The sequence below is a fragment of the Carassius carassius genome, chromosome 28 (assembly GCF_963082965.1).
Source record: "Carassius carassius chromosome 28, fCarCar2.1, whole genome shotgun sequence".
Lineage (NCBI taxonomy): Eukaryota > Metazoa > Chordata > Actinopteri > Cypriniformes > Cyprinidae > Carassius > Carassius carassius.
Genome location: NC_081782.1, coordinates 11580516 through 11604105, shown reverse-complemented (window position 1 = coordinate 11604105; position 23590 = coordinate 11580516). Strand labels below are relative to the sequence as shown.

General features: G+C 40.7%; 1 protein-coding gene across 1 annotated transcript in view; it reads left to right on the top strand.

Moving 5' to 3' along the window:
* rtn4rl1b (reticulon 4 receptor-like 1b) overlaps nucleotides 1–17906 on the top strand; it is a 179025-nt gene extending 161119 nt beyond the window's left edge. The window contains exons 2-3 of the mRNA XM_059514309.1: nucleotides 14465–14916; nucleotides 15001–17906. Of these exons, the coding sequence (XP_059370292.1) occupies nucleotides 14465–14916; nucleotides 15001–15951 (1403 nt within the window). The 3' untranslated portion in view covers nucleotides 15952–17906. The remainder of the gene's footprint in view (nucleotides 1–14464; nucleotides 14917–15000) is intronic.
* Nucleotides 17907–23590: the final 5684 nt, after the last annotated feature.

Sequence of the window (23590 nt, the reverse complement as noted above, 5' to 3'; positions counted from 1 at the left end):
GGACCTGCATGATAAAATGTGGAAAGTAGAAGAAAAAAAAGATCAGTAACTTCAGATTAGCTGATTGACAAGTTTTCCAAAGGTACTGTGAGGAAAAATAATGTATCTTTTGTGTTGTGTTGTAGCAAGTTGGTCATGTTTCCTCTGACTTCCACTTTTCAGCACGCTGATAAGGTGGTTTTAAAACTTTAAAAGTGCTCTTTGATAGAGGAACATCTACAACAACCAAATACTTTAATAATATACAATTACTTAAGCAAAACGAATAATTTACTATATTATAATTGCAAACACCAAATACTCACAGTTATCCTTAGGAAAAATGGAAAGATGTTTGTAACAGCTGTCTGAAGGTGATTTGACCGAAACTTTGTTTAATTTTTTCCAATACGTATAACTTAGCTCCAATACAATCTACAGGGGAAATATATATATTCTTTTAGCTTCTTGAAAAAAACGTGTACCGTTAGGCTATCTATACAATGACAAGGGTTAAGGTGAAAGTAATTGAAATATGCTGAAATGTTCTTACTTACAATTGTAATCGTCGTTCTCCCGAGCGCTGACTTATTAATGATCACTCTCTTGACAGGCGCGCGACTGAAATGTGGCACTGTGCAGAAGGAACAAAACTAATCAGCACATAGATACACGTTAAAGTTGTTTGCAGTTTGTATGATCAAAGATCATTGTATGCATCTTTTTGGAGGGATGAGTAATAAGAGCCTTTTAGAATCTGAATGAAACCCTGAAACTTCAAACTCCATACAATTTGAGCATGGTGCTCACCAATAAAAGAGCTGTATGGCATCTTACATGACATGATAACTAACTTGCAATCATGTAAGTGTGCTGATTAAATAGCAGACCATAGCTTGTAGGCCTACCTATTAATAAATAGATAAAACTGTCCAGATTGCTATACACTGCAAGTCATGTATTTCTACCTGATCAGTTTGTTGGTATAAATTAATAGGTTGATTCAGTGATAGTAGACTTAAGTAAACCAGTTAATTTAGATGTTAGGCCTTTTTTCAGTGTACAGGATCACGTGGCAATTATTTTCTATTAAACTTGACAGCGCAGATGTAAATGTTAAGTTTCTTTTCTTTGGAATAAAGGTGTGTCAAAGTAAAATTTAAATAAAAACACAAATATAATGGAATATTTAATATTTTGAAATAGCATAATGTGTAAAAATACATAAAGCATGGTTTAGCGAAAGAACCCTTGTGCCAAAAAGGGTTCTTTCTCTTTACATAGAACCTTTTTGGCATAAAGGTTCTTTACTCAGTTCCAAGAACCTCTATAAAGAACCCTAAATAAAAAAAAATTCTAAGAGCAATTACCTCTGTAAATAAATACAATTTAAATTCACATCTCACACACTTCAGTGCACTTTGAATGGAACATATGCATTCGCTTCGAACTGGAATCATGGCGGAATATCCTGTGATGTCCACTTCGCAGGGCATAATTCGAACATAACAAACATCTGAAGCCATAAGAGAAACATACAAAATGTGCAGAGCAGGGGGGCGTGAGGACTGAAATTGAGAACCGCTGGCCTAAAACAAATGCCTAAATTGCCATTTTAACTGATAACCAGCCTGACTGGGGTCTGGACGGTACAAAAAAAGATCCTTTGAGAGACATAATAGGAGCAGGAATCTATATAGAAGAGAGTAAATAAGGACAAGTCATGCTGACTTCAGCAGCTTAATTATATACATCTTTCCAAGTCACTCTTTCACTCTTAGATATTTATTTAGTAGGCTATCTCTAATCTCAGACAGATCTATTGGCATCCCAAAGCCATTAACTAGTTAAATGACCTGACTTTCAACCGCAACAACACAACAGAAGCGTAAAAAGCAAGAACAGAAAAAAACATCAATAATAAAACATCCAATCTTGTCCACTTAGCTCAGACAGCAGTTGGCAAAGCACAGGGTTTCCCTCATGGGTGATCGGTGCCAGCACCACCTCCATCGTATTAGTCAGTCTGGTGGAGGATGGTTAATATGGCAACTGGGACTTACCTTTTTAGCTCTAAAATCTCTAGCTCTGGCTAGAAATCAAGGGTTGGAACTGAAAAGCAGCCTATACTGGTCCATACCAATCTTTGCTGTATAAATCAACAATTATATGTATATTACATATGCATATGGCACAATCTAAAACTTGCAGATCTAAATACAAAATAAATACATTTTTAAAAAAATCAACAGTATGAAAAGTTATTTCTGTTCCCAGTCCTGATGCACTGAGTTCAAGGACTTGCAAGGAAACGCTCCCTAGACTTAAGTTCTCTAAACAACCACTTTGTAATCACTCTACAAATAACAAAACAATCATAGAAAACAAGTGCTATTTTTACTGAAGAGAGGGCCAAAACAGTATAATTGCTGTCTTACTTTCCTAAGATGCTAAATTTGGAGTGATTGATTGAGGAAAAATATTAGAAGAGTGACCCTCAACGTGAATGCTATAGTTGGAAAAACACTTGTACCGTAATAGCCTGCTAACAGTGGATGAATCAGACAACACATGCGCACACACACACACACACACCTTAATTAATGTAATTTATTGTTCATGTTCATTTTAAACTGACTTGATGTCTGTTTAATTATTGTGTGCAAAACACTAAATTACCACTGTGTATAATGTGCTACATATATAAACAAACTTGCCTTGTCTACGTGATTTTTGTTTTACTATCCTTGTGGGGGATGTTTGTTCCTGCCCCCCAACACAATGCACTTGCTTGCCAAGCTTGTCATCTAAATTATGATTTCCTATTGACACAATTGCTATAATTACCTAATTGCTAATAATTACAATATACTAAATGTAATCCTAAAATCCAGCTGAAGTGAATGTGAAAGCCATTATTCTGGAAAATATTCAGAATTTTTTTTACATAGGTTAAAAATGCACTCAAAGATAGTTTTCATGGTTGTGTAGTTGATGGAGGACAAAAATTCTGATTTTATTCTACTGTTTAAAAGATTGTTATTTGTTAATACTTGGTTCTGCAAGGTTGCTGTAAAAGTAAATATTACACTGTAACCAAAAAAATTTTATAAAATTATAAAGTAATAATTGTAATAATTTTGAACTATATTATGTTTTTTAATGTATTTGAGTGTATTCTTGATCAAATAAATTCAAGCAGCATAACAGACTTCTTTCAAAAACATTATATCTAGGACATCTCTAGTGTGTATAATTTATGTACTCCTTTATCTATTTATTTACGTGTGTGTGTGTGTGTGTGTGTGTGTGTGTGTGTGTGTGTGTGTGTGTGTGTGTGTGTGTGCGCGTGCACCATATTTTACCATATATTCCATCATGAAGGAAATACAGCCATGTATTAATGAGGAAAATTTAAAAAAAATCTGAAACTGGCAAATATGGCAAATCACTCACACAGTGAAACACAGGTATATTAATTATCTCAGCCTTTGATTATTGTTGTCATTAATTAACCACAACAAAATGTTGCCACTGCAACATTTTATTTAATAAATAGTAACCTCACTTTCTCTGTCTCTCTCTCTCTCCTTTTTTCTCATATGAAGGGATTTAGCTTAGGCTAGCAAGCTGCTGTGATGAAAAGCAAATAAACAGCTTGTCATTTTATACTATGATAAATAGTTTTTACATTAGTTAGCATAAGCTCATCGCTAACTAGCAAGCTAAGGGTGGACTGTTTTGGGGAAACAGAACCACCAAGTCACATTAAGGAGGTGGATCACACAAATATAATAAAGTCAAAGTGTACTCTAATTGCTGCAATTAATCACTGCATGAAACTAATAGCCACTTCAAACAAATGTCACGTAAATTAATGTAGATCATAATGAAATCTGATTATTCAATGTACAGTGGTTGGTTATTCAAATACTAAAGCCTCAATCAGTTCTCCAACAAAGGTCTGCTGAGATCGGCCTCGCTTTCCAGATAATTGGTTTTCACACCACCAAAGCGTCCTTGCGACATGATGACATTGTGGTACTTTTCTTTCCCTAAAACAGCTCATCCTGACCTTTATATTCTTAACAAATTACCTGACACAAAGACCAGCGGCCTTAAACCTTTTTTCAGGCCAAGGACCTGGATGTTGAATTTTAAGCTTGGCCTATAAAGACATGCTATTAAACTATTTACATTCTGTACTTTGTACATCTGAAATGTTTATTTCAAAGGCTTTGTGATATAAACATCTTAAATGAGTCACATACTTGCAGATTATGTATTAATTTAATAAGCTGAACTTCTAAGCGTTAGCTTTGGTTGAAGTTAATACTCTATTTTCACAACAATAATTGGCAGATCCTGTTCAAGACCCCTGGTTAGGTCTAAATGTGTCAGAAGGACAAAGATGAAATTGCCTATTATGTCAGTGATACATTAATCTTGCTTTTGTGTGCAACACAGCAAACGCTACACTTTTGTTCAGGAACAGAAAGAGATAATGTTTTTTACCTCCCAGTCTATGATTAATTCATCTAATGTCTGTCTAACCATAACCACAGTTTAACTTAGAAAATAACATCTGCAATGACTAAAAACTCACTTGATTTCCCTTTGGCTATGCAAACAAGGCTCAAACCAATCAATGCGGAGCTTTATTGCTTTGCCATTAGCTTTATTGTCAAACACTGTGTGTATGTGTGAACATCAGCATGAACACCTATTATGTGAAAGCATGTCATTCGCGGACTTGTGCAAGGCAACAAACAGCCAAGTGCTTATCAGGGTCCTTAGAGAGAAACAGGAAATTGAGTTTATCCAGTGTAATGGTGGGCAGAGTCACGCAGGGAAACAGACGGACCATTTCTCTCCTATTAGCGACCATGTGTTATTCATGAGGGCGAATTTAGTGTGAACTATGTTTCATTGATATTCCGTGCACTTACTTTGCGCTGACTGTCTGGGGACCAAAGCCATTCTGTTTTATGCTTTTATTTATTTATTTATTGCCACGCTTAAAATCGGCATAGCATGAAAAGGAACAGTTACCAGTCAGTGGGGTGACAAGGTCAAACATTGAGGCCATTGCAGGCCGTTTAATCAGTCTCGGCTTAACAAGCCTTCAACAGTGATAGAAGGGTTGAGAAAAGACAGACAGAAAATGAAAGAAAGAATAAGAGAATGAACTGACGAAGTTTTATGGTTGTGACTGGCGGCTTAAAATAACATGAAACCATGGAAAATGCCACACACAACAACAACATGACTTCCATTGTTCCACAGCCATAATCCTTCTCTGAGTCTCGGGAGCTGGGATTGGTGTTATTGATCGAAGCACTATGGAGTGGTCAAAACAAACTTATTAATTTGATTCAGTGACACAGGCTCATTGCGAGCAAAAAAAAGAAAGAAAAAAAGACAATACTCATCCACATCCTCTGTATTCAGTAAATGACAACCCTTTGGCCCTTGTGCCATCCCTCTTTCTTGTTATTACCTCTCATCCTGCTATTGCCCTTTGCCATTCAACACAGCACTAAAAATACCCTGCCTCTCCTATTCTCTCTCTCAACTTGTCTCTGGATGAGGAGGGTGTAAATTGCTGTGTGTATGGGATCCATGAGGGACCAGGATCAGGGAGGTGACAGGTGTGAGGCAGCAGATCTCTCTGGAGTTAGTTTAGTACTGCAAGGTGGAGAAAAGAAGAAGAAGAAAAAATCAACAAAATAACTCTATAGTTTAGCATCTAAGGGCTGGTGTGATATGGAGATGAATATACTCAAACATTAAAATTAAGGGGACAGGGGTTGAATAAATGCCTATGTGTATATATATATAATCCCTCAGAGCTATGTTGAAGGAAGGAGCACAGTCATATCTAGAGACGATTTTGGGTTGGGCTCGTTTTATTTGGGCCAGTGGACATGCAACCACCATGAAACCACCCAGAACCATTAGCAACTGCACACCAGCACACTAAACCACTCAGCTACTACAAAAAATCTAGCTACTACAGATAATCACTCAGAGCACCATTGGGAATGCATACTAGCATATTAAAACAAAGCACACTAAGAAAACCTAGCAAATAAAACACAACATGCTTAAAACCACTCAAAACACCCTAGCACCAATAGCCTAGCAACTGCATACTAGCACGCTAAGACAAAGCACACTCAGAAAACATGGCAACTACAAAGTTACATGCAAAATCCACTCAGAAGACTCTACCTAGACACCACACGTACGTCTGCATGATGTCTGTTAAAGATCGCTTGATCTGGAAAGCATCTGCTGTGAACAAACATCTGACAGACAACTCTAAAACTTAAATTTTACATACATTCTGATTCATAAACATCTTAAAGAAATCTCAGCGTTCACCCCTCACTCAACTTTCCCATTTTCTTTCTCTCCTAAGAGACCTGTAAGATGAGTTGTACCTGACGGGAAGCCGTCAACAGTCCTCTCGCTAATGCCTCGTCCTGTTCTTGCTTACAGTTTATAACAAGCACAACAAGATGTGGCGTGCCCCTTACTCAGCCAGAGTAAATCCCTCTACAGTAATGGCTCTCACCACCATTGATGGCATTGACAAGAAGGGATACAGCAAGTGCCCCCTGCTCTGGAGGAAGCAGTTGCTGCTCATCTTTACCCATCATCTGCCCTTGGATTGAAGGCCCACACAGTGCATCCAACTAAGCCTTGCAGGACTACCGCAGTGCTCACCAATAGGGCCCTGCATACAATGGCAGTTCTCCCAGTGTTTCAAGCAAAGTTTCTTTGCAGTATGGACGAGTCTGCCCAAGAACACCAGGAGGCTTTCAAAGAGCTGTGCACATCAACAGACTTGGCTCTGCATGCCTCAAAGGCAACGGCAAAGGCGGTGGCCAGTTTGATGGTGCTGGAGCGCCACCTCTGGTTAAACCTCACTGAGATCAGGGATGCTGTCTTTCCTTGACTCACTGGTCTCGCCAAAGTGCCTTTTCAGCCCTGTGGTGGACAGCTTTGCAGAAAGGTTTTCAGAGGCTCAAAAGATGTGGCACTCAGCCTGCAAAGTCAGCGCAGCCTCAGCGGAAATTTGAACCTGGGCTGCAGCAGTGCCCCTAGATGGCGCCCACGAACTGAGCTGGACCCCGAGCCGCCTAAGCCATCTTGATATACTAGTGAGGAAGAGGAGAGGTTTTATTCTCACCTCAGCTGGAACGCCCTGCAAAACTGCTTGCTTTCATCCTCCATCACTCCGAGCACCTTTGAGCAATGGAGTTTCATTTCCAGCAGGTCACGTCCTGCATAGGCAGCATGTACCCAAATGTTTTACTGCTGTGATAGCGGAAACCCATACAATAAAGAGCAAATTTCATCTTCACACTATCTCATAAACTCATGCAAATGCATGTTCCCTGCCTTTTCTCTGCAAGCTCTCATTCACAAAAATAAACCCTCTCGCCTCCTGTTTCACTCCTTGGGCAGTCATTCCAAGATTGTCGAGTTGGGTTTTAAAAATAATTCAACGAGCTTAGTCGCTTCAGTTCACTCGCAGGCCACCTCGTTTCAGAGCCATTTTTCAAACTTCTTTTCTGGACAACGAAGCGCTCGTTCTCCAACAAGAAGTGCAGACATTGCTTGCAAAAGGTGCTGTGAAAATAGTGCTCACAGCTCACAGTGAGTCAGGCATTTTCAACCGCTACTTCCTCGTTCCAAAGAGAGATGGCAGGCTCAGACCCATTCTGGATCTCAGACATCTGAGCCCTAATTAAACACACCTAATCCCACTAATCAAGTCCTTCAGGCTTATTTGAAAACTACATGGTATGTGTTTTGGAGCAGGGCTGGAACAAAACTCTACAGGGCTCCGGCCCTCCAGGAACTGAGTTTGACAAAAGGTTGGTCTTCCTTAACTGGTGTTCAGAATGAAGTTTGGATCCAATATCATGTGACGTTTCCCACGTGCTAGCCTTTTTGCAAGAACTGCTGGATAAGGGGTGCACCCAGCGAACCATTCACTCAAAGTTGACCAATCGATCGGCAGAACCTACCTGATCCTTAAGTTCTTAAAGGGTGCATGGAGACAGAATCCTCCTCACCCTCCTTGCCATCTTGGGACTTATCTATAGTCCTGTGGGCCCTAAGAGGGCCCCCCTTCGAGCCGCTCAGTTCGGCCGATTTGTGACCCTTATCACTTAAATCGGCCTTTCTCAGATAAGAGAGTGACTCGCTTAGTGTGTTACTTGCAAGCACTGTCAATCAGCGCCTCATGCCTTGAGTTTGGGCCTAATGACTGTAAAGTAATTCTAAAACCAAGACATGGTTATCTTTCTAAAGTGCTCTCAACTCTGTTCAGAGCTCAGGTGATCTCCCTATTGTCACTGATGGTGAGCAGGGTCTGAACATGGTCTGTCCAGTAAGGGCTATGAGAGTATACTTAGAGCTCAAGCCTGTTTAGACAGCCAGCTTTTTGTTTGCTTTAGAGGCCGCCATAAAGGACTGCTGGCCACAAAGCAGCGACTTTCTTGCTGGATCATCGATGCGATAGCCTTGGCTTACACATCAGAAGGCTTGCAATGCCCTATGTACAGTAGGTGTGACTGCCCATTCCACGAGAGGGATGGCCTCCTCCTAGGCTTTGTCCAGTGGAATTTCTATTGGTGAGATCTGTGCAGCTGACAGCTGGTCGTCGCAGTCCACATTTGCCAGATTCTATAACTTAGATGCCCCAGCTTTACAGGCGTAAGTTCTTTCAGTTTAATGTACCACTCTTCCCTCTTGGGCGAAGCTGGTTGTATTAGTGCTTCTCAGCCTCTAGCTTGGGGCAAAATGTTGTCGTTCTTAGGGGTCTTTATTAGTGCTCCAGGACTGGGCTTGCAGAGCAGGATGTCCTGTATCTGCTCATAGCATGGCGTGACTGGATGCATTCCCCTTTACGTCTTCATATAATGGGAGAGACCATTCAAAAGGGAACACTCCGGTTACTAAAGTAACCTAGGTTCCCTGAGATAAGGGAATGAGCATTGCGTCACTTGCCATCCTATAAGCTGCACGCAAATCGATGACTGTTGCTTCAGTCGAATGATCTGATGAATGGCGCTCTGAGCCAACTTATAAAGGGGTTGTCTCCACCCTTTCTGGTGGGCTAAAGTGCCATTGGTTTGTGCAGCCAGGCAAACGTGAGCAAATCAGGCTTCAGTACAGAGTAAAACAGCTTTATTTCCCTTAGTGTCTTAACTCAACGCTCATTCCCTTATCTCAGGGAACTGAGGTAAACAGAGCTTTGTATGTGTTTCATTAAGATGAGGAAGGTGGTGTACCATTCATGAACAACTTGTTAGTCACAGATAACTTGCCTCTTTATCCAAGGTTGAAAAAAAATTTTATATATCTATATATATATATATATATATATATATATATATATATATATATATATATATATATATATCAACTCATGCTGTTATCTACAAGGTGATACCCAGTTCTCTTGAAGTTTTATATAGAAAAGCGGAAGGAAAAGCAGGAGTTATATATAAAATATATAACATATATAATATATATAATATATAAATATAAAAAAAATAATTACACCTGCAGTGTGACGAAAGCTGTGATAAACGGAGGGAAGCACAGTATGTGTGATTAGGTGATACGCCTCCACAAAAGCCAATGCTATGCCAAAGGAAAATGTCTATTATGTAAAGTGCTGATGAAGAATTCATTATATGTGATATGCAAAATTTAATGCAAAGGGGTTTGCAAACAGACATGAACAGCCAGCGAGTAAAATACTAAAGGGAAAAGGCTCCACCAGCCAAAGCAGAGTTGTTTGCTTTTTCTTTTCCGATGTATTTGGCTGAAATCCCCAGAAGCTTAACTTTGCATAAGCAACACGGCATACACACTCTTGTTAACTCACTCAAAGGACAGGTGTCATACTAACAAAAAAATGAAAAATATCCAGTACTGATTGGATAACAGCTAAAGTAATATTGGATGACTACACATCTCATTATTTTAGATCTTTTAAACATTGAGGTGTTTATTAAAATCAATCTTTTGAGCCCCTCATCTCGGCTAGGTAATTCTCGAACCCATGGCTGTATGAGCAGTTGATCTGAACACACAGCACTAAGGTTTTTTTAAGGCTTGTGAACCAGACATCATCAGTTTGTTGTCTGATCTAGGGCGGAGATAGTGCATGGGTTCTATGATCCCTCATGACAATACTCTGAAAATTCCCTATAACTTTGCCATCCTCTTTGGGTGGTTTGTGCAAAGAATGTCAAATGTTTGCCATCTTTGCTAAAATACAGATTTGTACCATATCCAGGCAAGTTTTTTGCTAAAATAGATTAGCAAATATGCAACGGTAGAGTAATATGTATTTCTATTCCAGGTTACTGTAAAAGATCGACCCTTCTGTTCTGACTGGCGCAATTGCTGATTTTCCACTCAGTGACCAGCTCACTTCTCCTGACAATTTGGTCTCCTTTTACAACTTTGAATTACAGCAGCTCCTTGATACTCTTGCACCTCTTAAAACTCGGACTGTATCATTCACCCATTCTGCGCCCTGGTTCACTCCTGAACTTCGCCAGGTCAAAACCAGAGGCCGTTGTTTGGAACGCCTTTACAAACGAACTGGTCTTATGATACATAGAGAGCTGTATAGTGAACATGTTCATCTTTACAAAGATGCTCTTTATGCTGCCCAAAATGTTTTCTATTCACACTTAATTGAGCCTGGAGATGGTAATACTAAAGCACTGTATTCAACTGTTAATCGTATTCTGAAACCTCCTGACACACTTCCCGCACACCTGTACTGCACTGCTCAATGTGATAAATTTATGTCTTTCTTCAATGACAAAATAACTAACATCCACCAACAATTGGCCTCTTTGGCTACCCCTTACTGTAGTTCGTCACACAGTGTCTCAATTAATTTGCCCCTCCTCTTCCTTTCTTCTTTCAACTTGCCATCTGAAGAAGAAATTTCTCAGTTAATTTATAAATCTAATTCTTCCACATTTCTACTTGATCCTATACCAACTCATTTGGGAAAGGCCTGTTTTCCTTCTTTATCTTCTCTTATAACTCATATTATTCACACTTCTCTTAGCTCCGGCATTGTTCCATCATCTTTTAAAATAGCTGCCATAACCCCTGTTCTTAAGAAACTTGGCGCAGACCCAAACAATTTACGTAGATAATAAACCGTCCTATCTCAAATCTTCCATTTATTTCAAAAATTATTGAAAAAGCAGTGGCAGCACAGGTTCATGCTCATCTTAGTAATAATAACTTGTATGAGTGTTTTCAGTCAGGGTTTCGTCCTAAGCATAGCACTGAAACTGCACTAGTGAAAGTAACGAATGACCTGTTAATTGGCTGCTGATGGCGGGTTGTTATCTATTCTTGTTCTACTTGACTTGAGTGCAGCTTTTGACACAATTTCACACAGTATTCTCTTGCATCAACTATCTAGCATTGGTTTCACTGGTATTCCTTATGCCTGGTTCACTTCATACCTTTCACACAGTTTGTACAACTAAAGAAATTTCATTCCCAACCTTCTCCTGTTAGCTGTGGTGTCCCCCAAGGCTCTGTCCTAGGCCCCCTATTGTTCCTAATTTACCTTCTCCCACTCGGTAATATCTTTTCAAAATTCGGTATTAAATTTCACTGTTACGCCGATGATACTCAGCTTTACATTTCTACAAACCCTGATTCCATTCTCCCTCCCGCCTGTCTTACCAACTGCCTTCATGAAATAAATGTTTGGTTTTCTGCCAATTTCCTCAAACTTAATGCCAGTAAGACTGAAGTACTCCTCATTGGTACTAATTCTACTCTCTCGAAGTCATGCAGTTTTTCATTATCCATTGATGGTTCTTCCATTTCTCCCTCCCACCAGGCTAGGAACTTGGGGGTCATCTTTGACAGTACCCTATCATTTGATGCTCACATTAATAACATAACCAGGTCTTGTTATTTTCATCTCCGCAATATTGCTCGCCTCCGTCCATTTCTCACTCCGCATAGTTCCTCTATTCTTGTTCATTCGCTTGTCACCTCCCACATCGATTATTGTAACTCTCTATTATCTGGTCTACCACACAAATCTCTTCATAAACTCCAGTTGATTCAGAATTCTGCAGCTCGTATCATAACCCGGACTTCACCTGTTGAACACATCACCCCATCACTTCAACAGCTACATTGGCTTCCTATCAACTTTCGGATTGAATTTAAAATTCTCCTCCTCACATGCAAATCTCTTCATAACCTTGCTCCACCTTACCTTTCAGACCTCTTACATCCCTACACCCCTTGTCAAACTCTACGTTCCTCTTCACTGGGTCTCCTCCATACAGCTTCAGCTCGCCTTACCACCATGGGCCATAGGGCCTTTAGTCGTGTTTCTCCTCGTCTTTGGAATTCTCTCCCAGTCAACATCCGTAATTCAGACTCTTTAGCTCAATTTAAAGTCAAACTTAAAACTCATTTATTCAGAACTGCTTATCTTCTATGATTACTTTGTGCACTCAAGTCCAGTATTTTTATTCTTTCTTATTTATTTATTATTATTGCTGTTTTTTATTGACATTGTTATTTGCTGTTATTTTCTGTTTTAATATTGTTACTGTTGTTACTTGTTGTACGGTGACCTTGAGTGGTTTGAAAGGCGCCTTAAATAAAATGCATTATTATTATTATTATTATGGTAGCTGACCGACATCACTAGAACAACAAAAAATTTCTGTTAATCCCACATGTACATGCAAGGCCCATGGGGGGAGCTTGTGAAGGGTTCTGGTTGCTTATTTAGTCTGTTGGTGAGGACATACAGTATTCAATTTTGGCATGCTGTTAGAACAAATGGGATTACATGTCCACTCTGAGAGCGAGGCTCAAGCGCAGGTGAGGCAAGCTGCTTGGGCACTGTCACCAGACGCCCAGGGAATCATTGCTAAAGGTCAGCAGAGTCTGCGTGTGAATGCCACAGCTTAGACACATTTGGTGTTTAAAGGCATTCCAATAAATATCCGCTCATCTCCTGTAAAAGCATAAGTCCCGCCTCTGTATTTTGAGGCAGACACCTGGAGGATTATGATGATGTTAAGAGGCAGCGGGAGCGAATCAATTTTGAGTGAATGACAGGAATGATGCTTTGAATAATGTATTTTTGAAAAGAGGGGCGGGGGTAAAGCCGCCACTCATGAGCAATTGGGACTCTTATAATAGTGGAAAATTTTTTCTTTCCCTGCCATTCTGTGTGAAGATGAATTGGTGGATAAGTTACACAAAATGGCTCCAAGGAAGCATGTCAGAAAGCAGCAGGGGTATTGTATGCCTTTCAGAGGCTTAACACAGGTTTAACTAAGCACTCAAGAGGTTGTTGGTAGGCTCTAGGATCAGTCTCCGCAGAAGCAGGGTGAGCCTGACTTAAACACACACGGACAGAATAAATACTCGTAAAATACCAGATTTTGCTGCTTCCCTGAAGGGCTCAATAGCCTCTAAAGCGATTGTATTTTCTTTTCATTGTTTATTTCTATTTCAAAAGAGGATTAGTTTCATAGGCACACCTTATTTCATTGAAAGTCACAACAATCGCTTCTGAAAAGGCCACCCTAGACCAAATGAGCTTCAACAAAATTTGATTTAGTCTTTCAGAAGTCGGTTTAGATGCAAGGAAGTTTAGGTGGTTAAGTGAGTTAATGGAATAGTTTTCCCAAAAATCATATAGTCACCCTCATGTCCTTTTAAACCCTTATTCTGTTGAAATAGTAAATAGTATTTTTTTCTTACAGTGAAACTCAGTATGGCCCAGTTTTGTTCAGACCTCAACATTTCTCAAAATATCTTCTTTTATGTCACACATTCAATGACAAAAATAGTAGATATTATATGAGTTTATCGAAAAACTATTTCTTTAAGAGCGCCTGGGAAAAAAAAACACATACAATGCTGCTCTTTTCTACAGAATTTGATTACCACCATGAGTATAAGGCACAGAGCATCTAAAGAAAGCACAATTTAATGTGCCAGACGTGAGAGGACACATCAGTGAAATTTCAGGAAAATTTCTATATTAATTTATTTTTTAATGATTTAAAGAAACACTCACAAAAGTTTGTTGTTTGCAAACAAACCAGAAATTTGCTGCTCTTTCTTGATATTATACTCAGTATCGTTCAGCATTATCATTCATTTTAAGTGGCAAATACAAAAATAAAATACTGTGGATGGAAAAAGCCTTATAGTGTCTTCACTCAATACTCAGTAAAGTAAAGTGTCTACATTTAATGAGACACCTGAGCTTATTTGTCTTTCACAGGTTTTTATAGTTCTGGGGGCAATTATGGAGAAACTTTCTCAAAGAAGAACAAGCAGCAAATTTCTTTACAATACAGAATTTATGACTTGAATACAAATAACAAACACTAAGTCTGTTTCTTTCATTCTCTCAATATCTTTCTAGGCTGTGGGCTGGAGTTCCTGCTGGTACTCTGTGGGCTGGAGCTCTCCTGGTCCTGCCCACGTCACTGCATTTGCTACATGGCCCCCAGCACTGTCAGCTGCCAAGCCCACAACTTCCTGTCCGTCCCGGAAGGCATTCCTCCACACAGTGAGCGCATCTTCCTCCAAAACAACAAGATCCATCGACTGCTGCGGGGCCACTTTAGCCCTACAACAGTCACTCTTTGGATTTACTCCAACAATATCACATATATCGAACCAACTACTTTCCAAGGGTTCACCTTGCTGGAGGAATTGGACCTTGGAGACAATCGCCACCTACGTTCACTGTCTGCAGAAACCTTTCACGGGCTGAACCGGCTCCATGCCCTCCATCTATACCGCTGTGGCCTCAGTGCACTGCCGAATAACATCTTCCAGGGTCTCCGCAACCTCCAGTATCTCTACTTGCAGGTAAGACACTCACATAACTGCTTTCGTAACAAAATGAAATGGCACTGGATGTCATTTGAACTATTTTTGTTTCTGTGTCTAAAGGACAACCATTTGGAGTATCTGCAGGATGATATTTTTGTGGACTTGCATAACTTGAGCCACCTGTTTCTTCACGGGAACCGACTGTGGAGCCTGCACCAAAATACATTTAGAGGACTGGGTGCTTTGGACCGGCTGCTACTTCACCACAACCAACTTCAGTCGGTGGACCGCCTGGCATTCCACGACCTGCGACGGCTCACTACCCTCTATTTGTTCAACAACTCCTTGACAGAGTTAGCTGGAGAGTGTCTGACCCAGCTACCTGCACTGGAGTACCTTCGCCTCAACGACAACCCTTGGGAGTGTGATTGTAAGGCTTTATCACTGTGGGACTGGCTCAAAAAGTTTCGGGGGTCCACATCGTCAGTGGGTTGTGTAGCACCGGTAGAACTGGCAGGCAAAGATCTGAAGCAGCTGAAGAAAGAGGACTTCCCAAATTGTTCTGGATCGGAATCCCTGCACCAAAGTAAGACCAAGACTTGGGCAGGAACGGATAAAGTCTCACTGAAGCCTCCACAAACACACCCACACCACCCCCAACTGAATGAACAATACCCTTCCCCTCCCTCTCCCCTGCCCCAGCCACCCCCTGCCATAAATGGCGTACATGCAGGACCGGGAGGGACTCTGGGCATAGTCCCTGCTCAGAGGCCAGGCCGCTCTCGGAACTGCACACGCCAACGTGTCAGGGGCAGCAAGGGAAAGGGACCTAATGAGGTCCACACCCTAAAGGAGATGGCAGATAAGGAGTACTCCTCTCCCGATTTCACTGGGAAATATGATGAAACATCCTCTGATGGTTCAAACACCCGCAGAAAGCACAAATGTACCCCCCGGACCTCTGTGCAACCCCCTAGTGGGGTCCAGCAAGCCAACAACTGGGGACACTCTCATCATACACATTTCTTTCTCTCTAATATTCTGGGACTGCTTGTGTTCATTCTGCGCTGAACTATGATGCTGGAGCATTGTGGCATCAAGGATACGCCGCAGTCCCCAGATCAGCTCTAGCTCCAGCATTACCAGGCCTAATAATGTGTGTATGTTTGTATGTGTGAGTGATAATGTGTACTACATTGTATAAGGAGCTTTGCCATTTAGACTGAAATAGATGAAAACTGAACACCGGATGTTATCAAATAAACTCCAAATTTGGGAGAACAAGAAGAATAGTGAAGCAAACTGAACATGCTTGCACTGCCACTGTAGATCTTTTCTTTCTTTTTTTTGTCCTTTGTTGGTCTGGTCTATCCCCCTCTAAATGGAAAACCATTTCAATGAAAGGAAGCACAGATAACCAAATAAATGTATAGAAAAAATGCATAATAGGAGGCACAAGTTAGCAACATAAATGGAGATTGTGTTTAGAAAGCATGTCCTACTGCTTCAACATATAGAAACAAACATATAGGAGATCATCAAATGCTCCTAATTCTATAAGTACACTGTCCTGTGTTAAATATATTACATTATTGCCAAATAGAGGCACAAATATATCACTGCAAATTCTCCTATGTTCAGGAGTTTCAACCATTGGTAGGACTTGCTTTCTTCTCCGAAGGAATATTATACACAGAATGATGTGAAACAAAAAGTGTTGTATGAAATTAAAAAGTGTTATAAAAAATCCTAAACTGAATAGCCAGTACATAAGCCATCCATTATCCTTTCCTCAGAAAAGTTAAGGCCTAAATACAATATTATTTTCACTTTAGATGTTTTTATTTATTTATTTTTTTGGCCTTTCAGTAACTTCCTAACTTTATTTTTCATATTTTCTTTGCTTTTGCCCTAAAAAATTGACTTCAGGTGAATCACTCTTATTTTGTATTGTATTGTTTTATAACAGAACATAAAAGCCAATGGTTATACTAGCTGCTATATTGTTTATAGAAGCAAATGAGACCCATTTTACCTCATCTGCTTTCAAAAAACACAATTTGTGTGTGCGTGTGTGTGTGTCCAGTATAAAAAGCTATGAAAAAAAATAGAGTTGTGTTTGTTTCTTGTCCTCTGTGTTGTTAGTTTTGTTTGGCTGTGACTCAGAGGACTTAGAAATGGACTGCTGATGGGGGCGTCGACTCTGGAGGGGACACAGGTCTAATTGAAGTGAACTCTATTTTGAAAAGCGCCTTCAGCCTAAGCCCGCCATTGAAAACATAGACACCTCTCTTTCTTAGAAGCGGTGTGAAATCAACCGTTTTAACAAGACAGACAAGAAGAAAAGAAAACAACAATAAAAAACACACACAAAAACTAAATGTATCTTTAAGAGACTCAATGACAAAAAACACATTTCAAATTTAGCATGGCTAAAAAAAAGACCTTTTGCAGCCATCGGCCTGCTTGATTGCCTCTACAGTGTCTGCTGTGAATGCAAATGGGAGTCCAAGAAAGGGACAATCACCTGAACACTTGGGACACTACGGATGACGGACAGTCTGCTGCCACAGATGCTGTGGAGTACAGGAGAATTATGCCTCCTGTTCTAAGACACACTTTGTAAAAATAAGGAGAACTGTATCATCACAATCTGCAATGGAAATATTAATCAGTACTATGACACAGACATCATTAATGACATTTCTGATTACAACAGGGTTCCTGAATCTCTGAAGAACCTCTCTTCATAACGCAATTATTATTTTTATAATTATTATGATTTGATTGTTTTTTTTTTGTTGTTTTTTTTTTGTTATTTGTTTGTTTACACATTTATTTGGTATGTCCGTAGGGCACCATTTTCTGACTAAACTGCACAATCCAGTCTGCTCTCATCCCTCCCTTTCTCTCTCTTCTGTGTCTCTCCATCCTAGTGATTTGACTTTTAACGAGTCATTCTCAAAAAACAAAACAAGAAAAAAATGTTTATAAAGATATTAAAATCTATATCTTCTTATGTTAAATGTGTTTGTTTACATTTACTTTGCTTGTGTGTTTTCTAGATGCCAATGTGGCCTGACAGAAGATGCCTTTTTACATACTTCCACCACTCCTTGCCTTAAATATTCATTTAAAATTTGGATATTTGATAAGTGAAAAAGAATGTATATACTAAAACGTGTTTGAAATACATTTACTTAAATGCTAAGTATTCTACAATTACAATACAGTATGCCAGTTTAGTATACCAAAAGTAAAATTGAAGGGTATTTTTAAAAGTATTTTATTAAGTCTGCTAAACTGAAACAACTAATATCGTACTTAATGCACTTTAATTGTGCAGAAGCAGGGCTGAAGTTCAACTAAACACTGAAGTATATTTGATTGTACTAAAGTGGAACTACTGCAAGTATACTTCAGATAAACGTTAAATATCTTGTATTTAAAGACAACTATTATTCAAAGATCATACAGTCCTCATCAATATAGTAACATTAAAATACATTTTAGGCTTAATATTAAGTAATATAAGTTAATATAAGTAATACTCGAAATCTTGAGCGATATGTCAGTTAATATTTTAATAGATTTAAACTAAATGTATTTTAAAACCCGAATTCAAAAAAGTTGGGACACTGTACAAATTGTGAATAAAAACAGAATGCAATGATGTGTCAATATTTTATTCAGATTACAAAATAGATGACATATCAAATGTTTAAACAGATGTTTAATCAAATGTTGGGAAAATGTATCATTTTAAGGGAAAAATTTGTTGATTTTAAATTTCATGGCATCTCAACACATCTCAAAAAGGTTGGGACAAGGCCATGTTTACCACTGTGTGGCATCCCCTCTTCTTTTTATAACAGTCTGCAAACATCTGGGGACTGAGGAGACAAGTTGCTCAAGTTTAGGAATAGGAATGTTGTCCCATTCTTGTCTAATCATCGGATCATGTTTAGATATGGCTTCTTTTTTGACCTATAGAGTTTTAGCCGGCAACGGCGAATGGCACAGTGGATTGTGTTCACCGACTATGTTTTCTGGAAGTATTCCTAAGCCCATGTTGTGATTTCCATTACTGTAGCATTCCTGTATGTGATGCAGTGCTGTCTAAGGGCCCGAAGATCACAGGCATCCAGTATGGTTTTCCGGCCTTGACCCTTACACGCAGAGATTGTTCCAGATTCTCTGAATCTTTGGATGATATTATGCACTGTAGATGATGATAAGTGCAAACTCTTTGCAATTTTTCTCTGAGAAACTCCTTTCTGATAGTGCTACACTATTTTTCGCCACAGCATTGGGGGAATTCGTGATCCTCTGCCCATCTTGACTTCTGAGAGACACTGCCACTCTGAGAGGCTCTTTTTATACCCAATCATGTTGCCAATTGACCTAATAAGTTGCAAATTGGTTCTCCAGCTGTTCCTTATGAGTACATTCAACTTTTCTGGCCTCTTATTGCTACCTGTCCCAACATTTTTGGAATGTGTAGCTCTCATGAAATCCAAAATGAGCCAATATTTGGCATTACATTTCAAAATGTCTCACTTTCAACATTTGATATGTTATCTATATTCTATTGTGAATAAAATATAAGTTTATGAGATTTGTAAATTATTCCATTCCTTTTTTACTCACAATTTGTACAGTGTCCCAACCGTTTGTAAATGACTTTTTTTAATAGGGAAGTACTTGTTCTTTTTTAAATATCTAAAAACATTCAATTACCCTAAAAGCTAGATTTAATATAGGACATTTTCAGAGTTAATTTTTCTTAACTCTTAATTAACAACCGCTACTACAATGCAATTCCAAAATTGGTTTGAATTCAATTTTAAATTAAAATTGGAATTCAGTTAAAATGATCTTGTTTTTAGGATGTTTTTATTGGAAAACAAGACAATAATACTGATTATCCCACACATTGTCCCAACATGCTCTACTTAACCTGTCTCTCTGGATCCCACACCACAGCTTCTTGGATCTGAATTGAATTTACTTCTATAATCATGTGTATATCTGCAGACAAACACACACACATAACCAGAATCTATTATGAGTCATCATACACTAATATATGTGCTTGATTACATGGAGAGCTCAGGAACATCACCACCCACAAACACTATTAATTTAACTGATTAAAGCAATTTCACTTCACAAGTGCTGTACAGGCTCACTGTCTGTGTGTGTGTGCGTGCGTGCGTGCGTGTGTGCGTGTGTGTGTGTGTGTGAACGTGCGTGCATGTGTGTGTGATGAAGTCTATTCAATCAGTGAAACATGGAAAATCTCATACAACTAACACTTGATAAATCATCTCTGAAGCATTGCGTATTTATGAATGTGTTACTGCAAATCTGAAGATATTCAAGGTTATCATTATGATTTTTAATCGGACTTTACAGCATAAATCCCATTTCCTCTCCCTATATCCTATCCACCCACCGTGATGGAAATCGATTCCCGTGTTAGAGTGTAAATTACTTTTTTTTATTTTTTTATTCTGTTTAATTGAAAAGAGGGAAAAGTTAGTTTTCTGCATGACAGAGGACAGAAGCAGAAATACATCTGAATTGATGAGCATCTCTAAAGTGATAACATGGTGGGTCTCGGCTCATTCTCTCTGACGTTTCACCTCGCTTCACCTCTCCATCTCCCTCTCTCTCACTCTTACTTTATTCCATCCTCACCTCCATCCTATAGATTTACAACATCCAGTGGATAAAGTAGGATTTCACAGGAGCCTCAGTCATATTCAGTAATACTGGCACTACAGGAAGACAACACAATATTTAAAATGGCAAAATATAAGCAATAAAACTATCCTTGAGCTTCTGAAATAAAAACCAACTTGATGTACACTGAAAATATAAAACTCAAAACTTCCTAGTAAAAATAATGCATTGACACAAAAAAAGCTGCAAAAACAGACTACTCGTTCGATATTTCAGCACCTTTGTCACACAGATGACTTCAACAATATATGACCATTCACACATCAATAATACCTATTCATAGCAGAGACATTCAGAGAAAAACAGCCATAGAAATGCAGAACATGCGTGTCAATTTTCTGTCTTTTTTTACAAGGCATAAATATTTAGATAACCTCTAAAAGAATGAAAACAAAGGTATGTGAACGAACTGCAAGTTATGGGCTCCTACAATCCATGTAAAGCACATGCTGCAAATGGCTTAATGCACTAATACAGAGATATTGAAAAAAAAATACATTTAGTTTACAAGTTATTGATGATGTTTTCTAGATAAAGGCAAGCAGATGAGCCCATATGAACACAACCTGCTATTGCATGTTAAGGAATTACTTTCCAATGTTAAGAATCATATTCTGGGCGCAGCTGCATGCTAGACTGTATATAGTACACATTATCAACAATTTCAATTATTTGTGACATTTAACATCACAGTCTTAGTACATTACTTTGTGGAAAAAACTGGACAAATGACTAGCAGGCAGCAGAGGAAGCCTTGTGTTTCTATCCAAGTGTGTGTTCCTATAAGGAACTGACGTGTAAAAAATTGGGTGATCAGGAACTACTCACTGACTTTTATAACTGGCTAGTTATAAAAGTCACTTAGATAATAAACAAACCAAGATTAAAAAAAAAAAAAACAAGCTGATGAATTATCTTTTCATAAGACCCTGATAATTCCAGTTCCCTTTCGAGAGTACTCTCGTACTGCGTAAGCTAGCTTACGCTATGGGAAAAGGTCCCCTTTTCTCGAGAATATGAAGCCAAAAATTATCCTTAATTTTTAAATAATGTAAAACGCAGTGCTGCAGCACAGCAGACCCAAGCGAAGCGGCTCGCGCGCTTATTGGCTGTGCTGCGGCAACTGCAGCAACCTATGGTGAGGCGGCGGAGAGTAACGAACCAATGGGGGCGCTTCGCGCCCATTGGACGTCAGAGCGCGCCAAAATAGGCGTGGCTGGGACTATATAAGCCACCGCTTCACCATAGGGATCAGATTTCATCTCCTTCAGCGATCTCACCTGCACTTCGCTGTCTTCTCCGGAGAAGCCTCTACACGCCGTCGAAAAGCCTCTCAGCGGGATAGCACTGCAACGCAGATCTGAGGACGCCGGCTCGTGCTACATCTCGACGCCGCCTTCAGCACTCGCTTCCTGCTGCGCCATCCGGCGTGACTATATCCTTTTCAAAGCTAGTGTGTTTGCCGCTGCATCACACTTTTTTCCTCCAGAATTCGAGGCGTTGTTTCAAATGCCTCGGGCCTGCGCTTCCTGCCGAGGCCCTCTGCCCAGCGAGGACCGCCACATCATCTGTGTCTCCTGCCTAGGCCGCGAGCATGCTGAGAGCGCACTCTTCAAGGGCGGCTGCCCTGAGTGCGACGACATGGCTATATCGACCCTGCGGGCTCGATTAGCTCAAACCAGCCACGATGCTCCACCCGCTCCGCCTCTTCTCTCTCAAGTGCCGCGTAAGAAACGCCGCGATCAGAGAATGCCTGAGCATACTGCTACACGCGAGCTCACGCCGGAACACTCCCCGCGTGCCTCGCCCGCTCTCTCTCCTTCGCCTGTCCTCTTCGTGGACGAGCAGCGCCAGTCCCTGCTCACCAGCGCCCCCTTCTCCTTCGGAGCGCCTGAGGCGGAAGAGGACAGACACGACAGCCTTTCTCTCGCCGCGTCCAGTAGTGAGGAATGGTCGGGCTCCATTGCGGACCCCCCCCCCCTACAGCACCCAGCTGCACCGGACAACGCGCCGATATCGACGCGGAGCTTACTCGCGTGCTTACAAGGGCTGTCAGCGACCTTCAGCTCGACTGGTCTCCTCCAGACGAGCCCGCTAAAAGCAGGCTGGATGAATGGTTCCTGCAGGGGCGCCCTTCGGCCCCTCCGCAAAGAAACGCCCCCTTCTTCCCGGAAGTTCACAATGAACTCACGAAGTCGTGGAAAGCCCCATTCTCCGCACGCTTGAAGACTTCTGTCTCGTCAGCGCTCTCCTCTGTCGACGGCGCCCGAGACCACGGTTACGAGAGCCTCCCCCCTCTCGAGGAGGCTATTGCTGCACACCTCTGCCCGCCCTCAGCCGCTGGATGGCGGTCGAAGCCTGTGCATCCATCCAAGCCGTGCCGCACCACCTCAGCTCTCGCTGGCCGAGCTTACACCTCCGCTGGTCAAGCTGCTTCGGCTCTACACACCATGGCTGTGCTGCAGGTTTTTCAGGCCAGACTTCTCCGTAACCTGGACGAGTCTGCCCCAGATACCTATGACTTTAAAGATCTCCGCAGCGCTACTGATCTAGCCCTGCGTGCGACAAAGACCACAGCACAAGCGATCGGCCGAAGCATGGCAAGCCTCGCTGTTTTAGAGCGACACCTCTGGCTCACGCTCACGGAGATGAAAGACGCCGACAAATCCGCCTTTCTCGACTCTCCTATCTCGCCTTCCGGCCTCTTTGGCCAGTCGGTTAAGGGTTTCGCTGAACGCTTCACTGAGGCTCAGAAAACGTCACAGGCAATGAGACACTTCCTGCCGAAATGCTCTAGCTCTGCTGCGGGACGCCGTAGAAATGCGCCGCCCCCTCAGACCTCGAAGCCATCGCAGCCAGACTTACAGTCTCGCCCAGCGACCAAAACCCAGCACCGCTCTCGCTCTACGAGCCGCAAACCGCCAGAGAGACGGGGACCTCGGCCCAGGATTGTGCTGAACCC